A 22012-nucleotide genomic window follows, 5' to 3' on the forward strand; every position below is an offset into this window, starting at 1 on the left:
ATTCTATGTGATTTTCATGAACATCTTGAGCGCTGGCCAGGCACAGCTTTTGATATAAGCGCTCGCCTCCTGGCATTGCTTGTTGGCACGCTGCCAGGCGCTGGCCGGACAGCGTCGCATCAGCCGCGAGTAGGCGCAGAGGCTGTAGAAGAGCGCATGGCGATCGCAGGCAGCGCTCTGGCGGCTGATCTCAGCCAGCTCCGTGTACTTGCCGGGCACCAGCGACGCGCAAGTCGCGAAATTGCTGGCATAGGCATCGACTTTGTCCGGATTGGTGAAGGCGCGCTCCAGCATGGGACGCACCTGGGCTAGATTCAGCTGGCGGCCCTGCAACGCCATCGTGGCATTGAATATGCAGGCCAGCCGGCACTGGGTGCGGGTGGTGAAGTCGAAGATAGTCAGTTGATATAGTCAGGATTAATATACGCTAAACACTTACGCTGGGCTGCGCGCCCGACTGGCCGCAGTCACTGTTGTAGGCGGCCCAGTTGGGCAAGGGCAAAGGACAACACATTTGAACGTTCTGTGGAATCAAATTCGTTTAGTCGATAACAGGTGATTTTTTGTAAAGCCTTCCTCCTCTACCTGCAGGGATTTGGGTGCTGCTCTGCACTTGGCAGCGCTCAGCAAAGCGGGAAGTACGGCGATTAGGAAAAACAGCCAACTCAGCCGCATGCTAAAAAGTCTCTCAATTAACTGAATAAAATATTCCCTGATCTGGCTGTGGCTAGTAAAATACATAGCAATTGCGTGCTGCAGCTGCATGTGCAGCCCGATAAGCCCTCGACAAGCGTGGCGGCTTGTTCTGGTCAAAGATACAAAGATACATAACGATTGGTATTTTAGAGTCATAAAAGTGTCTACAGCTATAAATAATAGTATTACCTTTATTATGACTTTCAATTAAACAAGCGTTTGCCTAATTGCTTAATACTAGCTTATTGTACAATCATGACGAAGCTTTTTTAGGGAAAATTATGTTTTCCATTAGTCGACCGTGCTATGTAACTAACATTGGGTCACCTTTTTAGCGGAGGTACCTGCTTTTAAATAGGTTTTTCTTATTTATCTTTATTTTAACAAGATATTGTAAATCATATATATATAATATAACAAAGGCAGCAGCTTCTCATTGTAAATACTTAGCAGAAGTGTAGAGTTCATAATATTCATTGCATCTGTGTTAAATTTAATTTTACTCTAATTTTATTTATTTATTTTTTTTATCCAAGCTAAGGTGCAAGTTTATGCAAGTTTAGGTAAAGATGAAACTTAGCCAGGTACTACAGCATGTTAAAGTGTCTGTCAATTTTACAATGAAGATGAGAATTTGGGCCTAATAGGCATATATGAGTGTAGATTTCCATTGTCGTTGTACGTTTTCACACTTCAAGTTACAGCAAGCTAGAGCTTAGGAGTATCGAGCTTAACATTATGTTAAGGCGATTTTTAAATTTATAATGAAGATGAGAAATCTCGAATCTCTAGTTCAGCTCCTTTCTAATGTTTTCAAAGTAAGAGACGTACCTTGCAAGTCAAAGTTCATTTAAGTTTAACAGCATGTTAAAGCGTGTGTTAAGTTAACAAAGAATATAGGAATAGACTTTTATAAGTGGCATCTGTCCCAAGTCCTGACTAAGAAGTCGCATCGACTCGGAAAGTAAGCATATGCGAAATTATGTAGGGATATTTGTGCGAACTTTTAAACAATGGTGTTTAATTAAACAATTTATTTGCCAATTAAGTGCATAATTTGTGTGCGCTTCATTAAATTGCAGACGGTCTGAACAGTCGTATATATAGCAACAGAATTTGACAGTCATGGCTCAAAACGACAAAAATGCTGACCAAGTGTGCGAGTGTAATAATTTGGCTGTTGGCCAACATATTGTCCGGCAGTGCGGACATCGACTGCAGTCAGCGTTTGCAGCATAATGTGAGTAAATCGAAAAAGGATATTGAATCCTTAACGAGCACTTACAGCCGAATTTCCCAAACAGACGATTAACAACTGCTGCGCCAAGCCCAGCTTGAACTTTGAGGCATTCCGGCAGAGTTGTGGCCGGTTTATGGCCGATAACCGCAAAAGCATGTCGCCAGTAAGTAGCAGAGCATGTCTCATGTCTACTTAATACAACTAACTAACACATTTTCATATGAAAGTGCCTCTACGACTGCATCTTCAATGTCAGCCAGACGCTGACCGGCATGCAACTGAATGTGGACAATGCACACAGGCTGACCGAACGGCTACTGGGCACCAACAAGGAGTTTGTGGACATATATGCGACAGCTCTCGAGAATTGCGCTGCCAACGAAAGTGAAATGCTCAAGTACAAGAAACGGCGATTTTATGGCACCGACAACTGTACCCTGCTGCCCCTGTACCTGGGCATTTGCGCAGCGGAATACGTATTTGTCCACTGCCCGTCGGCCAGCTGGACACGCAGCCGGATATGCGAGGAGGCGCTGGAATATAAAAACACCTGCCAGTGTGATATTAGTGGAAGATTTTGCAGTGCGAAATCCAATTAGTTTTCCCATTAAAGGACATACAGGAAAATAAATGAATGACCTTTAGCTAATCTAACTTCCTGCGGATCCTAAAATCTTAGCACCAGCATATGCTCTTCCTATAGCTAGAGTAATAGAATCCAGACATGCTTAGCATATGTTTTTATTTATGATCTTCAGATGACAGCAATTTATAATAGTTTAGTTGAAGAACACATCATACCAGCTGGGCTGCTCGCGATAGCTAAGCGACTCCGCTGCACTGCAACCAGCATCAGATTCCAATACATCCTCCTCCCCAATTGCCTGAATTTGAGCTGCTTGGGATTATCAATCAATTAGAGAAGTCAGATAAGTTCAGTTTTGTACCTACCCAATTGCTCCAGATTCATGCCCAGACGTTGGGCATGTTGCATGAGCGCTGCGAGCAGCAGCTGTGTGTCGACAATGCCATCTTGTTCCACATCATGGAATGAGATCAGGGGCTGTTCGTCTTCTGCGGGACAGCCCAGAGCTATGCCGTTATTGGGCTCCAACTGTAACTGCTGGAATAGGCATTAATTAAACAGGAAGATGAATGGATTATGCTCACCTGCTCTGCGTCTGGCTCAACGACAAAGTCCTTAAAAGCAGCCCGAGCGTTGCTGCCGAGCAGCAGGCAGCTGATCAGAAACACAGTCGAATGATTCATAATGCAAATCCAAGATCAAAGATCGGGTTTTCAACTGAGCTGTTTGACAACTGAACCTTGAATGAGCCAGGGTGAAAAACATTAGCCAAGCTCGGCAGCCAGACACATGTCACGGCTCATTTAATGGGAACCGATTCAGACTAATCAGCGTAATTATGAAATGATTTCAAATTTCTTTTTTCAGTTTTATTTTGAACACTCGAACACAAAACATAAAGCTAAAAATGTGAATGAATAGGCTTATCGAGATCAGCTCATGGGCAGCGGTACGTGCGGCAGAGGATTGCATTGCTCGGCAAACTGTTTGGCCACGAGGCAGTGCTCGTCCGACTTCCACATCTTGGCCGGACAGTTGATAAAGGTCTCCGCATTGACGCAGCTGTACAGCATGGCGGCATAGGGCGAACAGCCCTGGGGCAGCACCTTATACGACTCGAGCTTTGCGGCCTTCATGTGGCCATGAACTGGGGAAATATTCGAATCCAAGACAGTTAAACTCTGATTCAAAATTTGTATATTACGCATACGCACTGTTTTTCCGGCATGTCTCAAAGGAGCGCACAATGTGTGGCACCACCTCGCGATCGCGTCGATGCACATGCTCCTGCAGATATTGTCGCACCTTGTCCATATGCAGTCTGCCATTGACCAGGGCGCCCGTCTCTCTGTATATGCACTCCGGATAGCACTGGCAAGTGTCCGGGTGTTTAAAATATACTTTAAATTACATTCCCTGATTACTTTTTATTTGCTTACCAGATGCGCAAAGGCCGGATACTTCTGATTGGCGGACTTAAGTTGATTTACGTGCTGCTGGCATTTTTGTGGCACGTTGCCCAGATTGATTTCCGGCGTGCGGCAGCACGAGTTCACGTCCTGCCAAAAAATATTTCATTCAATATTCATTCATAATGGACGCACGATTGAATTTACTTACGAAATTGTTAAAATTCGGCGGCGATGAACAATTGTAGGCGGCATGCGCGTGGCGCAGCAACAGCGACAGCTGCACATAAATATATAATTAAAGAGCCCGCGCATAAAAGCCCATTTACTCACCATTACCAATGCAGCGCACTGGAAAATTGTTGGACGCATTTTCCGGAACTTTGTTTTATTGAAGTGCGGCAAATGAATAAAATTTGTGCGCCAGCGCATCGCTGCTTTATATAGTCAACCGGAAAGCATACTCTAATGAGCTAATGTTATCGTCATCCTAATGAAAACAAACCGCTGCTTTTGGTCCAATGCGTCAATTGAAGGTGACACATCCGAAACACAAAAAAAATATAATTTTGGCCAACTGATGGGCAGAGTGCGTCGACTGATACGTGATTACTTTCACCAGGCAACTGACAGTGCGTGACCAGGGTAAACAGTCATTTTTTTGGGGGGAAATACCTGCAGCTAAATGGGTTTTAATATCCACTAAATACCCTGATTCTGATTAAATCATATGCGTAGTCGTTTGGCTGAACACGATAAAAGTCTACAGTCTACAGTTTACAGTTTATAAGAAGTAACATAATGTTTCGTTCGTCTACTCTTCAATTATAATAGCTATTTTATAGCCCTTCTCATTAAATGGACTTTCTAAGCTTGAGTCACAGTCTAGTTTTTGGATATTATAAGATATTGTCTTAAGCAAAGGCTTTATTAGTTAGTGACAGGTATTTAAAAACATATGGGTTGCTAGTTTGGATGGAGGAGGACAAATCCTGGACTATAGCAATAATTTTAATAATAATAATACTAATAATAATAATAATAACAATAATAATAGAAGTAATAATGTTAGTATACTTTCAAGCTAATGTCTAATTTGCTAAAACTGTAGAGTTTGATTTTTTGCATTTCAATCCAAAGTCCTGATTCGCACGTATGCATCTGACCTCATTGTCCCGACAGATGCATATCAATTGTAATATTGCTCAAAGCCTTCACCTTATCTCACGCACCTGAAGTCTAAGCTAATATGAAAACTATGGGTATGTGTCAAAACAATTCCAATGCAACTAGTTAATATTGCATATGATTCATAAGGGCTCAATTGCTGGTATCAGCACGTCTCAGCTCAGTTAAACAGTTGGCGGTTATGAGGCCTTCAAAGGAGTTAGTTCATAAATGCATGAGTAATGTGCGTAATCAGATTGTTGTTGGCTCAATGCCGACAAGTCGCCAGCTATTGTTGTTGATGCTATTGCCAAGCACCCAGACCACCCACTCGGCTGTGAGCTCACTTGAGCCAGCGCATTGTTCAACTTCATTATCATCTCTGTTTTCATCCTCATTGACGTTAGGTTTCAGTCTCATATGCTCGGCGGTTGCCTTAAGCTCTTAACCGCCGCACGTTGATGGGGTTTTTTTTTGGGTTGTAAACTGAGCTACGTGCGTGAGATTAAAGACATTAAACATTTTTAGTATTGTTTGCATCAGGCAAGTAGCATATAAGATAAAGTTATATACGTTAAGTTAAAAATTTAAGGTTCACAATATGTGAAATTTCTTACTGCAGCGACATCATTTGAACCCCTTCTTCGTATAAGTTTTGTACACACTTTGGTAAAACCTAATTATTGATATGCATACATTATCAAGGCTCAATCAATTATTGAAGTCGATATCTAATTGTAATCACGTGTAAAAAGGCCTGGCTGCAAACCAATGCTTCCCTTTCAGATTCAATTTGGGAAACTGGTTTTCCACATCTGTGAATCCAGGTGTCGGTTCACAACTTATAAAGCTCTCACATACCTTATTTTCCCCTTAAAGCAAAAGAAAAATCAAATCAATTTTAGAAAGATTGATAGATAAGTAGATAGATCCGAAGATGTACCCAAAATTCTAAAAATATATTATGTTAAGCAATTATGACTTTTATTCATCAGATTCACTCATTCATCATCATTTATCTTATGTTTAACATTTGATATTGTGGTGTCACAGTTAATTGTATGAGAGTTAAGTAATCCCAAATCCCAGCAAGTGACTGCGATAGGGTATTTAAATGTCCATCAGCAGGCAAGCTGAAGTGCAACAATAGTCAATTCATGCCCCACTGACTGGCAAATAAATCGCAGTCAACTCTTTGCCACAATGCGAAAACAGTTTGCACTGATAGTTTTTCCCGTCTGGTTGAGGGAAAATTGAAAAACTTTTGCACAGTGTGTCTTAGCAATCAATCTAGGACTCGATGCCAAAGCACTTTAGACATACTTGAAAATCACTTTTATAGGTTGCTTAGAACCTAAATGTCTGGCGTTAAATTCAATTGGCTGGGGCTATGGCATGTCCTTGCCGTGCCAATGTGGATGAGCGCTTTAATATGCATAAGGATATGCGCAAACAAGGCACGCAGCGGCTGCAGGACATTTACGGCGAACATGTCTGTGCTCTTGGCAATGAATTTTTCAAATGGAATTTAAATGCTCTCGAATGGCAGTTGACATTAGCATTTATTTTTGTAGAATTTTGTGCGTATTGCTATTGTTGTTGTTGCTGTTGTTGTCGTTAAGGCTGTTAAGGACGCTTGCCGAATGTGTCAGACGCATTCAGCCCTCAGCTGTTTGGGGCCAAAATGTTTCTCATTGTGTTATTATCAGCCGGCTCCATGTCGGCTTTTTATTTAAATACGGTTGTGGGCTTGGGTGTGTGGGTATCTTTGTTTTCACTGATTTATTTTTTGTTTTTTCAATTTGCGTGTGCCCTACGGCAATTTCAGTTGAAGCACCTGTCGCATATTGTGATTTTTAATAAATGTCGACACGCGTCGTGCTTGAGTTTAATTTAATTAGCTGCGAGCTGAAACTGAGCTTTGGCCAGGCGCAACTTCAAAGGCGATCCAAAATGATATCCTTTTGCCTGCATTTTCCGACCCTAAGCACACACAGTTGCCGAAAGGGCAGCAAAATGCTGCTCAAACATTGGGCATGACAAATATTTACATAATCAAATGAGCAGATTTTCAGGCGCCATAGCGAGTGGTAAGCGACCAAAAGAAATTGCATTTCCTTGGAAAATATTTCGGAAAATCTCAACACACACACACTCACACACACACACACACACACCTGTTGCGGCAAGTCGGGTGTGTGGCCGAAGCAGCAACCGCCTGTCGCTTATGTGGCACGCAGCTTTCGCAGAGCTTTTTGTGGAACCTAAATATTTCGCGCCATTTCCCCCGAGTGGAAGGTGGTAAGAACTTGGTCGTTTTCCGGGGCTTGTTAAGATGCGACAGCATAGCCTCCAGTTATCAGCGGCTTGTGAGCGAGTGCGGTTCGAGCAGCGGCAGTCAACAAATTGGTTTAGAGTAAAGCTCGGTGAAAACTTTTCAAAATCGCAACGAATTCTGAACACATACGAGTACTCAAATTAAAAAGATTAAATATTAAAGAGTGCATATAAGGAGTTTATTTATTCTATATATTTGTTCCAAGTATTCACTTTATTCATAAATAAAATTGAGTTATTTTAAGGCAGTGAAATGCCATGACAAATAATCCAGCATTCGAATGCTTAACTGACAACAAGTAGTGAGTGTGTGTGTGTGCGTGTGTGAGAGTGTGTGTCTGTCAATAACCAAGACAACGCAACAGCACACAGAAACCAAGAATAACGCTTGAGCATAATCATTTTGCAGCTTAGCAGGCGTTAAACAAATGTAAGCCAGGGCAAATAAGTGGTCAAAGTGGACAAAGGATAGCCGAACCATTTGACTAAGCAGCGGTCAAATGAAAAATCCCACGCCAGCTTAGGCCAACAAACACACACGCCGAGGATTGCAGCCACTCGACGCTAAATTAACACAAGCCAGAGGTATGTGCAATTTGTGTGTGTGTGTGCGAGTGTGTGTGAATGTGTGGGAAGCAACAATCATCCACTGTTTGTGGTTTTAATTAAAATGCCAAGCAAAAAGCTATACACGCCCACACCTAGCACAACAATGCGTAGCAGAATAAAAGGATTGGCGATTGGCTTCATTGTTGTAAGTGTGAGTGTATGGGTGTGTGTGTGTGTGGGTGGGTGCACACCCGGTGCACTATCGATTGCCAAAAACTCCATTAGATGTGGATAACGATAGCCCTAGCAACAGATTCGTGTGGAAACGGAAGTAAAAATATTGTTATTGTTGTTGTTATCGGGCATAACAATGGCAGCCAATTGAGAGAAAACTTGTTGCCTACTTTTGGGCTGCCTTCGGTCGTGTTCCTCCAATTTGATTTCGTTTTATGAACTTCCGTTTGCCGCACTCTTAACATATCAACCCCATGACAATGGCCCTCTTTGGAGCCCCCAGCACGGTCGTAAATCTTCTGGCAAATCTCTGGCATATTTGGCAAAACTTGCAATGCATTAAACCAAATTTTTATTGACCCAATAAATAACAGATTTCCCCCACACGCAGGTTTTTTGTTTGTCTTATTTAGCTTTTGTTGTGTGTTCATTTTTATGGATTTATGCGAGTCAGCAGCCGCAAGTAAATCCTCAGCTTGTTAGCAACATTTCAGGAAAGCCACAGCCACAGCCACAGCCACATCCTCTCCAGCACTCACGTAGCTGCAGCGCGTGCCGTTCCGAGCTTTGCTGCTGCTGCACGTGCCGCAACACTCAAGCTGAACGGAAAACCGTTAATGGCGAGACAATAAAACGCAACACTTGTTGGCAATGGCGCCTGATCCTGCTCCAAATAGCCGACCATCAAGTTTTGGATAACAGCCAAAAGTGGCGCCCCGACAGGTGTGGGAGGCCCTCGAGCGGCGGAAGTCTGTGCAAATTATGTTGCTCGTCTAGACGAGAGTCGGTCGTTCCTTGGCTAAAACTTGCTCCATCCACTCCCCAAACACCTCTTTGGACATTCGCATGCGTAAACCAATATTTAAACCTTTGCCAGTCCTTTGGACTGGGTAAAAACAACGTTTGCGTTTTTCATGCCGCCCATCATCAAATTTCATTGCCGCCTGTGGATGCATTAAAGTCGGCGAAAACACTCGCCACAAAAGTTTTATGCCCCGACCGATCTATGTACCACTACATTGTGCACATTAATGTATTGCGGAGATTGCGCCTAGGGGAGTCGTATCAGTGCGAGAATTCATGCATTAATAGCGCAGACAGAAGGTCTGAATGTGGGGAGTGAATGCTGCCCAAACTTCAGATGAAAAAACGTGAAAGACGTAACCCCTTCCTTATTTGTGGTTTTGGGTAAAAATTTAGATTTTCTTTTTTTTTAATGCCATAGTACTGATCCCATCGACAGAACTGATCCTTACGAGTCCAAACTGGTATAAATTCCGAGATATTCTAGAAAATTATTAAATTAAGACATTACAAACAAATCGGTTTTTGGTCAACAACTTTGTTTAACCCATAGATTTTTCATTTATTTAAATGCCAATTGAAAGTAGGTATATATAAGAATTCAAAAAGGTACAAAATTTTATCATCAGACAATATTTACCCGAGATATTAAAAAAAATCATCACAAAAGTTTTGGTTTTTGAACCGACCCCGATTTTGAGAAAAAACATGATGTAACCTCTTACTTTTTGGTCGATTTGCGTCAAAATTTAAGTCTTCCTTTTTTTGATGCCAATCGATTTTACTGATTCTTACGAGTCCAAAATGGTATGAAATTCCAAAATCGAACATTATTTGGCCAAAATATTCCAAAAAATCATCAAAAAAGGTTGATTTTCCGATTATAATATTAGAATATGAAAGGGTTTTGGTTACATATGCGATTGTGAGAAAAAAAGAGAATTTCCAGACAAGTATAGAAAACTTTCGATAATTTTATTTATTTCTAAGACACATTATTATCTTCTGGAAAAAATTAAAGAGAGAGAGAGAGAGAGAGAGAGAGAGAGAGAGAGAGAGAGAGAGAGAGAGAGAGAGAGAGAGAGAGAGAGAGAGAGAGAGAGAGAGAGAGAGAGATTTAATAATAGCGTAATCAACATAATAGGTTGGAGTTCATATCAATTCGTTTGCTTAGTTTAGTGATTAAAGGTTACAAGCATTCGATTATTGTTATTATTTTTCATTAATTTGTTTATTAAGCGGCTTGTAAGGTTGCTGTTGCCTTTTTTGTGTTTTTAGTTATTCAAAAGCATCCGATTATTAATTTATAAACAAAAATCTAAGCCTGGAATGCTGTTTAGCTGCAGCTACTCTTAAATAAATATAAAACGCATTTGGGATTGTCATAATATATGCCCAAAGGCGAAATATATGCGCATATACATATGTGTGTGTGCTTTTAAAAATTTTGCACTGGCGCACGCGTCGTATGCGTAACACTTGCTCATGAATTTTTAAATGCTCCGCGGCTTCATTGTCTCTGCTTTGGCTCTGCTCGCTGTGTGTCCTGTTTGTGCATATCAAATTTAATGAGCTACAATAATGAGAGCTGAAACAGAGCAGCAACAGCTAAAAATAGCAATCAAGCTGTGTTGGCTTTTTGTTGGGCACATCCTGACATTGTCCTCGCGCTGTTCCGACTCTGCTTTCTGCGGCTTTATTATCTTGGCGTCTGCTGATAATGAAAATGTCTTAAATACAAGCGCGACCTGTCCACGCGACCTGTCACAGCCAGGCGACAGCTGGCATTAAGCTGCCCCACTTTGGCGGTGTCAACCGCAGCCATTTAATGCTGTATGCCGCAAATGGCGGAACAATTGCCCCACTGTGTGTGTTTCTCTTGTATGATTATTATTATATTTTCAATTCTATATATTGGAATGCTCGACAATTACCAGCAGCAGCAGCAGCAGCGCGGAGCAGCTGGCGAGGAGCGTAAACATTTATAAGCATTAGAGCAGCAGCCGGATATTGCAGACACTCGCAAAGGACAGAGGGCAGAGGGCAGAGTGCAGAGCTTGAGGTATGAGCATTTCGCATTCCGTTCACTACGGTACTCATTCAGCCGCAGGAATTCGATACACACACACACACACACACACACACATGTGCACACACTAAACGTCTTTTTGTGTGTGTGTGTGCGTGTGTTGTCGCCAGCGCCTTTGGCAAATCCATTGTGTGCAATCGCACGAGATTAGATACAATCTTCTATAATAGCATATACGCTGGCACTGTGGCTTGGGCGGGAGGATGGCAAAAACTGGGCAAGGATGCGACAGCAAATAAGCAAACGTTATACTACATTGCCCCCGCCCGCCGTCTTCGTCGGCCACTAGTGTGTTTATCCATTTGTTCTGCTTCTATTTGTGTGTGCATTTTATTTGTTCATCTACATCTGTGTCCTTTTATACCCTGTATACAAAGCAGTATAGTAAAGGGGAAGTATGTGTAGACCTTTTTGGGGACTGTTATCATGCCGATAAACTCCGAAGGTTTTAAATTCACGATTTAAATAATATTGTATTATTGTTATCGTGAATGTAAATAGGCATAGTGTTTGGCATCTTGGGTTTACTTCAAACTGGAAAGGAGAAGGTATCTCCCAGTCAAGTTCTCCTGTGTCCGTTTTTTTTTTTTTACCAGCCTGCGGGCGTTTTCGTAATGTGCTTTTTATATTTGCGTTGATTTGGCCAAGCTGAAAATATTTTATGATGCCAGCCGGACATTCATCAGTTGTGAACGCCATAAATGAGATTGTCAGATGAACACATTTCATTTTTGTGTGTGCGTGTGTGTGTGTGGGTGTATGTGTTGGTATGTGTTTTGCCAAACTTTCAAAATAAATTTGCATTTGCGCCTGATGAATTGTGAGGGACATTCTGCTGTTTCGTCTCTTGTTGCGGCTAATTGAAATCAAATATGCAGTTAGCAATCATATTTCCATTTTAATTTAAATTCTTATATATTTCCCTCTTTTTTAAGGGTTCAGCATGGCAGCTGCACATTATTTATGAGGCAATTAGATGCTCGGGTATTTCAATTTTGTTCTTAATCATTTTTTTCTTGCCGCCTTTGCGCGGGCAATTTGCAAAATTGCGGCTTCAAATTGAAATGTTCAGCGGGCGCAAGCGCCTCCGCAATTGCAGTTGGCTGTAACCAGCAGCTAACGTGGCTAATGAATGCTGGGCTGAAAGTAAGTAAGCCCGAGGCATGTGCAGAAATAATCTAGTCGGCGGCTTTATGTTGCGCTAATTTACGAGCCAGGCGGCATGCACAATAACAACAATAAACAGAACAGTTTCAGCAAAAGAGCGTACAACAAAGGGCTAAGAAGTTATGAGCCATTGCACACAGTGACTCAGAAAAGTAGAACGCCCATATACACACAGCGTGCGAATATGTGCTAAATAGCCAACGGGCAATAACTTTTTTGTTAAACTAAAAAAGCTACTGTTTGCTATAAAGAACAAATACAGTGCTCGCACGCATATTAGAACTATACTGCTGAAAAGTTTACTTAAATGTATATGAATATATTATTCCAATTTATTATATGTTATTACAAATAAGTTAAAATCTAGTTATAAGCGAGCTATAAGTATCATCAATATTTCGAAGAACTTTTACTATTATATATAAATTTAATATTAAAATTTCAAAACCCTAGTAGATCGATCCTATGAATAGCACGATCCCAGGTAGTTGGTAGTCAATCCTTGGGAATTTCTTTTAGTTTTATATCACACTGTATAAATCAGAATATATCTGCTTACATAGGTTTTATATTTAACTCTACGTATAAAGCCTGCATAGTAGAGGTTTTATATTTTGTTTATTTTCCAAATTGTATTTGCATCTGTATCTTTAGCTGGAAAATGTTAGTTGAAATATGCATAAATTGAGGTTTTAACAGAATTCTGTTGAAATTGTTTTCTATTATTCCGCCTAATACATAAATAATTGTTAGCTATTTACTATGCCACCCCATGCATAAATAAGGACTTACTATTAAATGCGAAACCCTTTACGGTCTTCGCAACAGCTAGTCTCGGCACATGTATGAAAAAACACTTCCCTTTTCATATTCCACCCGTTCGCATACTCCACACGCGCACTGTATTGCACGGTTGGCTGGGCACAGCTACTACATATTTATTATCTGTTTATATAAGTGTGTGTGTGTGTGAAATGTGTGTATTTGCGCCTGTTTTTATGCCATGCATTAATGTAACGATGCATCATTTATGCCATTTATTATCAGCATATAAATGCAAGATTTGGGTCCTGCTGACTTGAAGGTTGTGCTCCCGACCACGCCCTTTGCTGGCTGTCTAGCCTCTAATTTCTACTATGGCCTGTAGGCTACCTTTTTGTCTTTGGCCTTTTTTCCAGCCAAACCACGGCCAAAACCCCAACTGACTGTCAGTCAGCCGTTGATGGCCAACTTTTGTGCAAGCTAATGAATTTTTATAGCACTGTGCTACAGCCCTCCCCTAACGCCCCCCTCAATGCTCGTACTATATTAATAAATCAGGCAAAATGTGTCTGGGCCAAGTTAAAGCCATAAGGTAAGGCCGCTGGGCATAAAATGCAATTTTCCTCATTGATTTTATGGCGCTTTAAACTGTTGCCCTTTTGGCACAGAAACCATTCCGTTGGGTTCTTTGTTGGCCAATGCAATTAACACACGCACACTCACGCGTACGTACACACACACACATGTACACACAAAGTGTAGTTGCCGCAAGCTGCGGTTGCCAGCAGCTTGTTTGGACCTCAGTCCTGGTTTCTAACCCAGTTGCCGCGCACAATCCCTGGCACATTGTTAGCTGTCACATTTAACTGTGTTTTCTTATCCATTTGGCGGTTTGGCGGTTTTTCTGGCCAGTTAAAAGCGATTTCGTGGCAAATTTACATGTTTAAGTAGTCTCCGAAATCGCCGTATTTTAAGGAGTCTTGGATTTGTTGGACTTTAAGCACCGAGTAAGTAAAGAATGCCATACCCATATGTGGGCGCAGGAACCTGTGTGTGTGTTTGAGTGTATGGAAGGAAATTGGAAATTTTAAATGACAGTTTGGAGTTACGTGCAGGGTATCACCTAGTTTGGGCACCACCGACTACAAAACTGTAACTGACTTACGACTAGAGTGTTGCAACTTTTGAATCCTTTCTAATTTCAACGCTAAAAACAGTTTTATTCTAAGTTTCAGAAATTAAATTCTTTGCTGAACTTTGAGAGTTGTTTTACTTGAATTGACGACGAAACTCTTGGGGTTTCTGCAAAGTGCAAGCAAGAGTAAGTTAACCCAAGCTGCTAATATGCCAGTTTGACACGCCCACAGGCAAAGCGGGCGCAGCAGCTGCCACAATGAGCAAGGACAACAACAATAACGGCAACAACAACGGCAACAACAACAACCCGATCGCTAGCGAAGCATTGAACAGCAGCGTTAATGACGCGCTTTGGTCCCTCGACAATCTGGATGGCATCAATCAAAGCGTCGAGCTGCACTGCCTGCTGCAGCAGCAAATTGAGGCAACGACCTATGGCAATGCCAGCGACCATTGCCTCACCCAGTTCGATACGATACTCTGCTGGCCGCGCACGGCACGCGGCACCCTGGCTGTGCTCCAGTGCATGGATGAACTGCAGGGCATACACTACGACAGCAGCAGTGAGTATATATGCCGTTGCATGGCTTTGCCTTTGACCTATCCAACCGGCTGTCGTTACGCTCCGCAGAGAATGCAACGCGCTTTTGCCACGCGAACGGCACCTGGGCCCAGTATACGGACTACGATGCATGCGCCCATTTGCCCGCGGAGACGCAGACAGTGCCGGAGTTCGAGACCATTGTGGAGCTGCCCACCATCATTTATTATATTGGCTATGCCCTAAGCCTGGTCTCGCTCACGCTGGCGCTGATTGTCTTCGCCTACTACAAGTGAGTGGAGTGTGTGGCCAGCCATGTAACTGCCAGCTATTCCTATATACAACCTATCCTTCCCCCTGATTTCAGGGAGCTGCGTTGCCTGCGGAACACCATCCACGCCAATTTGTTCTTCACCTACATCATGTCGGCTTTGTTCTGGATACTCTTGCTGTCCGTGCAGGTGAGACGTGCCCGGCGCCTGGACAGCGTCCATTTCTCATTTCGCTCTACCCTTATGCCGCTCTGGCCCTCTTTGTCTGTCATTCTTGCAGATCTCTATTCGCAGCGGACTGAGCAGCTGCATTGCCCTGGTCACGCTTTTTCATTTCTTCACGCTGACCAATTTCTTTTGGATGCTGGTCGAGGGTCTGTATCTGTATATGTTGGTGGTCAAGACTTTCTCCGGCGATAATATACGATTTAATATCTACGCCTCCATTGGCTGGGGTAAGTTTCGGCTGCGATTGCAATTTGTACAGCTAATTAAGTTGTCATCTCACCACCTCCCTGTTTGACTACTCGACAGGCGGTCCGGCGCTCTTTGTCGTCACCTGGGCGGTGGCAAAGAGTCTAACGGTGACCTACAACAACAACATGGAGAAGGTAGGTTAAGGCCGCACAGCTTACTGTCGTTTCGTTCGGGCTCATTAAACTTTTATTCGCGCCCAGTATGACATCAACTGTCCCTGGATGGAGGAGACAAATGTCGACTGGATATTCCAAGGACCCGTCTGTGCGGTTCTCATCATCAATTTGACATTCCTGCTGCGCATCATGTGGGTAAGTTGTTAGGCCCAACGCCCGACGCATGTCAAGCCCCGTAAGCGCAACAGCTCTTCTTCTGTTGTCAGGTGCTCATCACCAAGCTCCGGTCCGCGAATACCGTGGAGACGCGCCAGTACCGGAAGGCGGCCAAGGCGTTGCTCGTGCTCATTCCGCTCTTTGGCATCACCTATCTGGTGGTGCTAGCCGGCCCCTCCGAATCGGGCCTAATGGGTCACATGTTTGCCGTGCTGCGCGCCGTGCTGCTCAGCACCCAGGCAAGTGTTTTGTTTGCGCAACGTTGCGGTTCAAATATTTACTCTTCCGCTTGACAGGGCTTTTGGGTGTCTCTGTTCTACTGTTTCCTCAATTCGGAGGTGCGCAACGCGCTGCGACATCATGCATCCACTTGGCGCGACACGCGCAACATACAACGCAACCAGAACCGACGGTGGGTACATGTTTCAAGTAGTTAGTCCCAACTATTCAGACACACAGCCACGCCCTCTCGCCCTTTTGATACACACCTCTAAAGCTCTTCTTTCGCAACTCCTTGGCAGGTATACAACAAAAAGTTTCTCCAAGGGCGGCGGCTCCCCTCGCGCTGAGAGTATGCGGTAAGTGAAAACTGTCTTGAGAATTTTTCGGGTTTAATTACACGCACCTGTTTCGTATAATGAGGCAAAGCGTGTTGTAGGTGTCAGGTAAGACAGTAATGAGCAGGCAGGTCGTACAGGTAGATTAACTTACGCTTGAACTAGTTCTTTTGTTAAAGTTTTTTATCAAACAGTTCAGTTCATATATCGAATTCACAGCTTTGTACATGCAATTCTGGTGGGTGCTTTTCTATGAAAGCACTCAAAATATATACTTATATTTATCCATATCTTTATTTACGTATAATTTCCTTTATTCTTGTGTATTGTTCTTCATTTGAAAATCTTTTCTTAAAGTTTTAAGTTCATAATATATTTTTTAGCTGTGTCTACTTTTCCTCTTACATATTGCTATGTATATATATATGTATGTTTGTGTATGCACAACACTTTACTTAAACCCTTTCTACTTCAAAGTTGGTGCTTGTATTAAGTTTTCGTTTAATATGCAGCCCTTTGACATCTTACTACGGACGTGGCAAGCGTGAATCTTGTGTATCTTCGGCCACAACCACCACGCTGGTGGGTCAACATGCACCGCTGTCGCTGCACCGTGGTTCAAACAATGCGCTCCACATGCTGCCCACCAATATTGCGGGCACTGGCAGCACTCTGAGCGTCATGCCCAGAGCCATCAGTCCCCTAATGAAGGTAACTGAAAAATTAACAATTTATTGCATGGAATTGCTAAGGTTTTCTACGATTACAGCAGGGACTCGAGGAGAACTCCGTATAAGAGGGCGTGCCCACACACAGACAGAGTGTAGATGAAATGAAGTCTCCTAGGTCTCCTATTGATGTTGTTGTTGGCATTGATGGAACTGTAAATTGTACAACTAAGTAGTCAAGATTTTAGCAAATGGCAAGCAAGCTGCAAGCATCTTAAGAGACTGAACTGAATTTTAATTTGAATTTTTCCATCCCACAATATTTCACAATGTGGAGCTGAAGTTCATGAGTTAACAATTGTTTTCCAATTACGCATAGCTATATGAAGTTTTTATCTTTTAACTACTATAAACCCATAATGATAGCCACACACACTGTTTTAATTGTTGGATGTTGTTGTAAATGTTTTCAGCCATATGAACTAAACCTATGCGAACGCTACCTTAAACAACTATTCTATCGTAAACTAATAAATGATATTTCTTTGAGTGTATACAAAAAAACCAGTTGATTCAATTAACTGGCTGCTGATTTTATTTGCCCGTTTAAATGTGGTCGGCAGTTTTTAAAATACGAGCTGAAGAGAATCAGAAATTTGCAAGCCTAAAATAAATAATCTGAATAATTTATATGTGTGCCATAAATAAATCACAGGAGTTGGTTTAAATATTGAATTGGTTTCTTTTAATGCTCACACACAAATTTTGCCAATTTATTGCGTTCGCTCTCTCTCTCGCTTGCTTTTCTGGGCGAGGTCATTAATTTTTATAGCTTATTGTGCTGCTGCTATACGACATTTTTCAATGAAATTTTAATTTTCTTGTTTTCATAAATTTAAAAATAATAAAAAAGGGAATGGTGCATACATCAAAGCAATTTTGTTGCGCACAGCAACAGTTGCTGAACGACAAAAGCAACATGAAAATGATTTTATTTTTTAATTGCATTCTTTGCTTTTTGTTCGCTTTCTGGCGCTGAGAACCATTAAAACGAATGTCAATTTTATTTGTATTCCACCAGCAAGGCGTTCAGCACAGTCGAAGATGCAGTCTTGTCAGACCAGCAGGATTTGTGCCAAATCCTTGAATTAGATTTTACGCCAGCTATAAAATGTGCTTCTGCTGGCGCAGTTAATTAGGGTTAAAGCCAAGGTAAGTAAGCGTATAATGCGTTTATTGAGTCTAGGTGCAGTAAGGCTCTTTAATAACGTCTGTATTACAGAGGGCTCACTTAATAACTTAGCTGGCATGTTGCAGGCCACGAGTTGTTGGCTGAGTCTTTATGAATAAACCATTGCTGCAGAGCAGACGTCATAAAAATGCATTGCATTGCCACAATAAAATTCCAGTGCCTATAAATATTGCATGAGCAGCGCGGTTCAGCGCATAAAACAAGTGGAAATGCAATAGAGGAAAGCTCTAGACGTGAGATACCCTGCATAAAACTATTGAAGCATTTTTTACGAGCTTACGGCTCTTGATGTTTAGGGTAAGTATGAAAAGCAAATTCAAGAACCACATGAATCTGCATACCAAATTTGAGGACTTCAGCTCTTATAGTTCTTCAGCAAAATCGATTGTTTTTTTTTATGTTAAACATACGACTGCGAAGATGGCTAATTTTCAGAACACATATCGTATAGTTCCTGAGTTTAATGGTTACGGATAACCGGAAATTGCTGAAACGACACGACTGTTAAAACTGATAAGGAAATTCTTAGGGGCAGAACTGCTTTCTGCTGCCACTTACCCATCCTTTTTGTGGCAGAGGCATGTCGAGCTGGGGTATCGTATATAGAGGGCAATTTGAATGTGAAACATGAGATTTCCACTAGCAGCAACCACATGAAGTGCATAAATATTTAATATATTTGTAAAAATGTGAGCATAGTAAACTTTTTACTGGCCAGCTAGCAAATTTTTAGCCGGCAACTAATCGGAAACGTGGCGTATGAGCAATATGCGAGTGCTAAATACAGCAGTCAAACTAAACTCAGGGCGTGGTGCTCGCATGCACCTAACCGAATGGCAATGAATTGGGGCACATTATATCAGCATGCAAAGTCAAAGTTCAAAGCACTTAAATGCCACAAACAGCAAAACAACAACAACTGCAACAATAATAATACTGAAACTGGGCGGCAGCATATACATTCATTATGCGGCCAAGTGGCTTTTGGCATTCGAAATGTGCTTCGGCAATTGCAAAGTTTTTTATGCAAATTAGTTATAATAAATAAAGATTTAACAGACTGTGCCACAAATTGCAAATTGAGTCGTGTGTGGCAGCTGCCACACGGCCAAGCACTGACGCGTCTAGCGTAGTTGTGGCTCATCCCGCAGGGAGCACGCCCTTGTGCGCTTGATGATGTGCATAACTTTTGGCACTTTGCAACAAACACGTCAAGTGCAGTTGCTTGAAAGTGGCAAGGACATTTGCCACCTGGCAGTGACATCGCACACCCCAAATGTGTGGCAAGGCGCAGCACAAAGATAACCACGTGCAACTGGCATTTGGCAACTGGCAAGTGCCACAAAAATGCCAACGCCAATTGTAACATTTTAATTAACCAAATTGTGCGCCCTTAAAAAAGAACTTGGCCGACTTTACGAGTATGAAATGAAACTCAATTAAAAGTCGCTTAGACGCTCAAATTGCTGCCGCCTGTTGAGGATCCACAAAATGTTTGCGCCGCTTTAATTAAGTGAGGCCCGAAGAGCATAATTTAAGTTGCCGCATAATCAAAAGTGAGTCACATTACCCACTCGACCGCTGCCAGCTGAAATGATGTTAAAGGTCAGTCAAGCGGCAGAGCACACAAATTGACGGCCCCAAAGTGTTGCTACAAAGTCAAAGCTGCTAACAATAGCGACTTCAGTAGCAGCCACCGCAGCTGTAGGCTAAATAATTACCCGAATTTCTGGCAACACAATCTACTTCATGCCAACTTTCTTGTGTGAATTGAAAATGTCGGAGAAATACTGCTATAGACTTATGAAGGACATAATTGTATACATAAAACTGTGCTGCGCCCTGAATCCACAATTCATTTTTTATTGCATACTTTTGTGCGCAACAATTAAAGAGCTGCAAGTAAATAAATTTGAACAAAAAGACAGGTTACTTGGCCAATTCAGGATAGCAAACCCGTTGCTTGGCAATTGTCGTGGCAAATGATGACCCTGCGATGATGACCCCACTTTTGTCAGCTGCCCCAGCGCCAGCCAGTGTTTCCGGATGAAAGGGCATTGCGTCGTTTAACTCTAGCCTGGAAGATTGTAGAGCAATACAGAGAAGCTGTGATATAGATAGGGGATTAGCATAAGTGCAATGTTGGCAAACACGCTCTCGGTTATGTAGTGAAGTATAAATTAGAAGAAATTGTTCGGCATTGCCCGACTTATCAATTATTTTTCCAATTTATCTTAAACGTAATTCATTTGAGAATCATCCAAATCGGTCGCCATTCTCCCGTTTTTATCTTTTTAATGCGGGGCTTTATTTTTAAACTACATATAGATTGAAAATACTAATTTTTTGGGATATGTGTATATTGTTCATTTATTGAAACCAGGATTTTTCTCTTAGTGTACTCTACTAAGAGGAAAACCCTTGTGCTTAATTTAACGAGCCGAGCAATTAAATTTGAGCAATTAAAGTTTCTCGGTGGCGTTGTAAAGCCAAACTATACGGTTTCAAAGAGTATCTCAGCGAATTCGACTCGCCACAAATTTACACTTTTTAATGAATAGGAAGGCAACTTATCAGTTTTATTTCCTTGGCTGATTTTTTATTGCAGTCATTTCAGCAGTTTTATTAATAGAGCTCAAATGTAGGCATTTCTCTTTCTCGCTTTGTTCCTGTCTTTCCCAGTGCAGTGATTTATGGCACGTCTTGGCAAATCCATTTTAATTATGCTTAAACTCGCTTATTTATGGATGAGTATCTGGCATTAAAGCGTGAACTCTGGGCATTATTTGGCGCATAGTTGGCGACTCATTTGGGGAATTCTCTTGAATCAGGCACCAGCCACAAAATGAATTTCTTTCGACGTGGTTTCACGCTTCACTGCCACCAAAATGTGCCTGGGCATTAAGAACCGGATGTGGCAGCCGCCTGCCTGACTGGCTAACTGTCTGCCAGGCAGGCTGACAGGCATTCGGGGAGGCCTTCCGACATTCCCTTAGGCGCTGCTTGTGTTATAGCTAATTAAATATTTGCTCTCTGCCCAAAAGCATGTCATTGCTGTCCAGAGATTAGTGTAGAAAGTTTCTGTTAAGTTTTAGTCGACGGCTTCGGGCTGCTGCTGACAACTTGAAGCAATGTCCGTTAACGTTTAAAAAACAATTTCCGCCATGCAGCCAATGAAATACTGCGCACTGCTCCGCCTCGCCCCTTGGCTGTATACCTATTAAAGTATATATGCAAATTGTAAGACGCAGCCTGGTCGCTTGTGTCGCAAGTAGCACGAGCTGCCATGTTGCAATATCAATTGCCAATATGCCTCAAGGGGCGTCTCACGTTTTACTGGACAGACCTGACCGGAACAAAGAAGTCTGAATGAACTCCAGTAATACCCTATTTACGCATTCTGATTGATCTAAACGTATACGAAAATCAGTACTCATGCTATCCCTTGGCGTGCTGAAATAAATATTTGAATAGTAAATAGAATTATATCTTATAGAACTTCTCTCTGACTTTGACATAGCATTTCGGAATCCCCCTTGCTCAACAGTTTCACGTTTATAGGGTATGCAGAAGTGTTAACGGATTTTTCCTTTGCCTTTGCTGCTTTCCTTTTCGAGTTGCTGCCCGTCATGCATACTAAATACTCTGATAGCTCTTCTATTAATACTCTCCAAGAGTTCAAGTTGCCAACTCATGAATTGTCTACACTCGAGCTGCTTGCTAAGCATTTTATTTG

The 22012-nt window shown here is 42.1% G+C and overlaps 5 protein-coding genes across 5 annotated transcripts; 2 read left to right on the plus strand and 3 right to left on the minus strand.

Annotated features, from left to right (window-relative positions):
- Nucleotides 1–3: 3 nt before the first annotated feature.
- On the minus strand, nt 4–675 carry LOC115763176. Its single transcript, XM_030705635.1, has 3 exons — nt 586–675; nt 440–523; nt 4–369 (listed from the first exon to the last, which is right to left on the minus strand). Exons 1-3 carry the CDS (start codon nt 673–675, stop codon nt 4–6), a joined length of 540 nt encoding a protein of 179 aa, XP_030561495.1.
- Nucleotides 676–1840: 1165 nt separating this feature from the next.
- Nucleotides 1841–2535, plus strand: LOC115763249. Its single transcript, XM_030705729.1, has 3 exons — nt 1841–1936; nt 2001–2099; nt 2164–2535. Exons 1-3 carry the CDS (start codon nt 1841–1843, stop codon nt 2533–2535), a joined length of 567 nt encoding a protein of 188 aa, XP_030561589.1.
- A 180-nt stretch (nt 2536–2715) lies between these two features.
- LOC115763258 lies at nt 2716–3205 on the minus strand. Its single transcript, XM_030705740.1, has 3 exons — nt 3107–3205; nt 2888–3044; nt 2716–2831 (listed from the first exon to the last, which is right to left on the minus strand). Exons 1-3 carry the CDS (start codon nt 3203–3205, stop codon nt 2716–2718), a joined length of 372 nt encoding a protein of 123 aa, XP_030561600.1.
- Nucleotides 3206–3454: 249 nt separating this feature from the next.
- LOC115763280 lies at nt 3455–4303 on the minus strand. The gene is made up of 5 exons (XM_030705763.1): nt 4265–4303; nt 4143–4211; nt 3962–4081; nt 3737–3893; nt 3455–3669 (listed from the first exon to the last, which is right to left on the minus strand). The coding sequence occupies exons 1-5, from the start codon at nt 4301–4303 to the stop codon at nt 3455–3457; spliced, it is 600 nt and encodes a 199-aa protein (XP_030561623.1).
- A 3532-nt stretch (nt 4304–7835) lies between these two features.
- On the plus strand, nt 7836–17544 carry LOC115759593 (diuretic hormone receptor). The gene is made up of 12 exons (XM_030700566.1): nt 7836–8020; nt 14270–14740; nt 14809–15010; nt 15086–15179; nt 15271–15445; nt 15525–15601; nt 15668–15778; nt 15850–16038; nt 16096–16211; nt 16321–16377; nt 16869–17067; nt 17126–17544. The coding sequence occupies exons 2-12, from the start codon at nt 14434–14436 to the stop codon at nt 17150–17152; spliced, it is 1554 nt and encodes a 517-aa protein (XP_030556426.1). The 5' UTR covers nt 7836–8020; nt 14270–14433; the 3' UTR covers nt 17153–17544.
- Nucleotides 17545–22012: the final 4468 nt, after the last annotated feature.

Source organism: Drosophila novamexicana, unplaced genomic scaffold, assembly GCF_003285875.2.
Source record: "Drosophila novamexicana strain 15010-1031.04,08,12 unplaced genomic scaffold, DnovRS2.1 tig00000008-arrow-pilon, whole genome shotgun sequence".
Lineage (NCBI taxonomy): Eukaryota > Metazoa > Arthropoda > Insecta > Diptera > Drosophilidae > Drosophila > Drosophila novamexicana.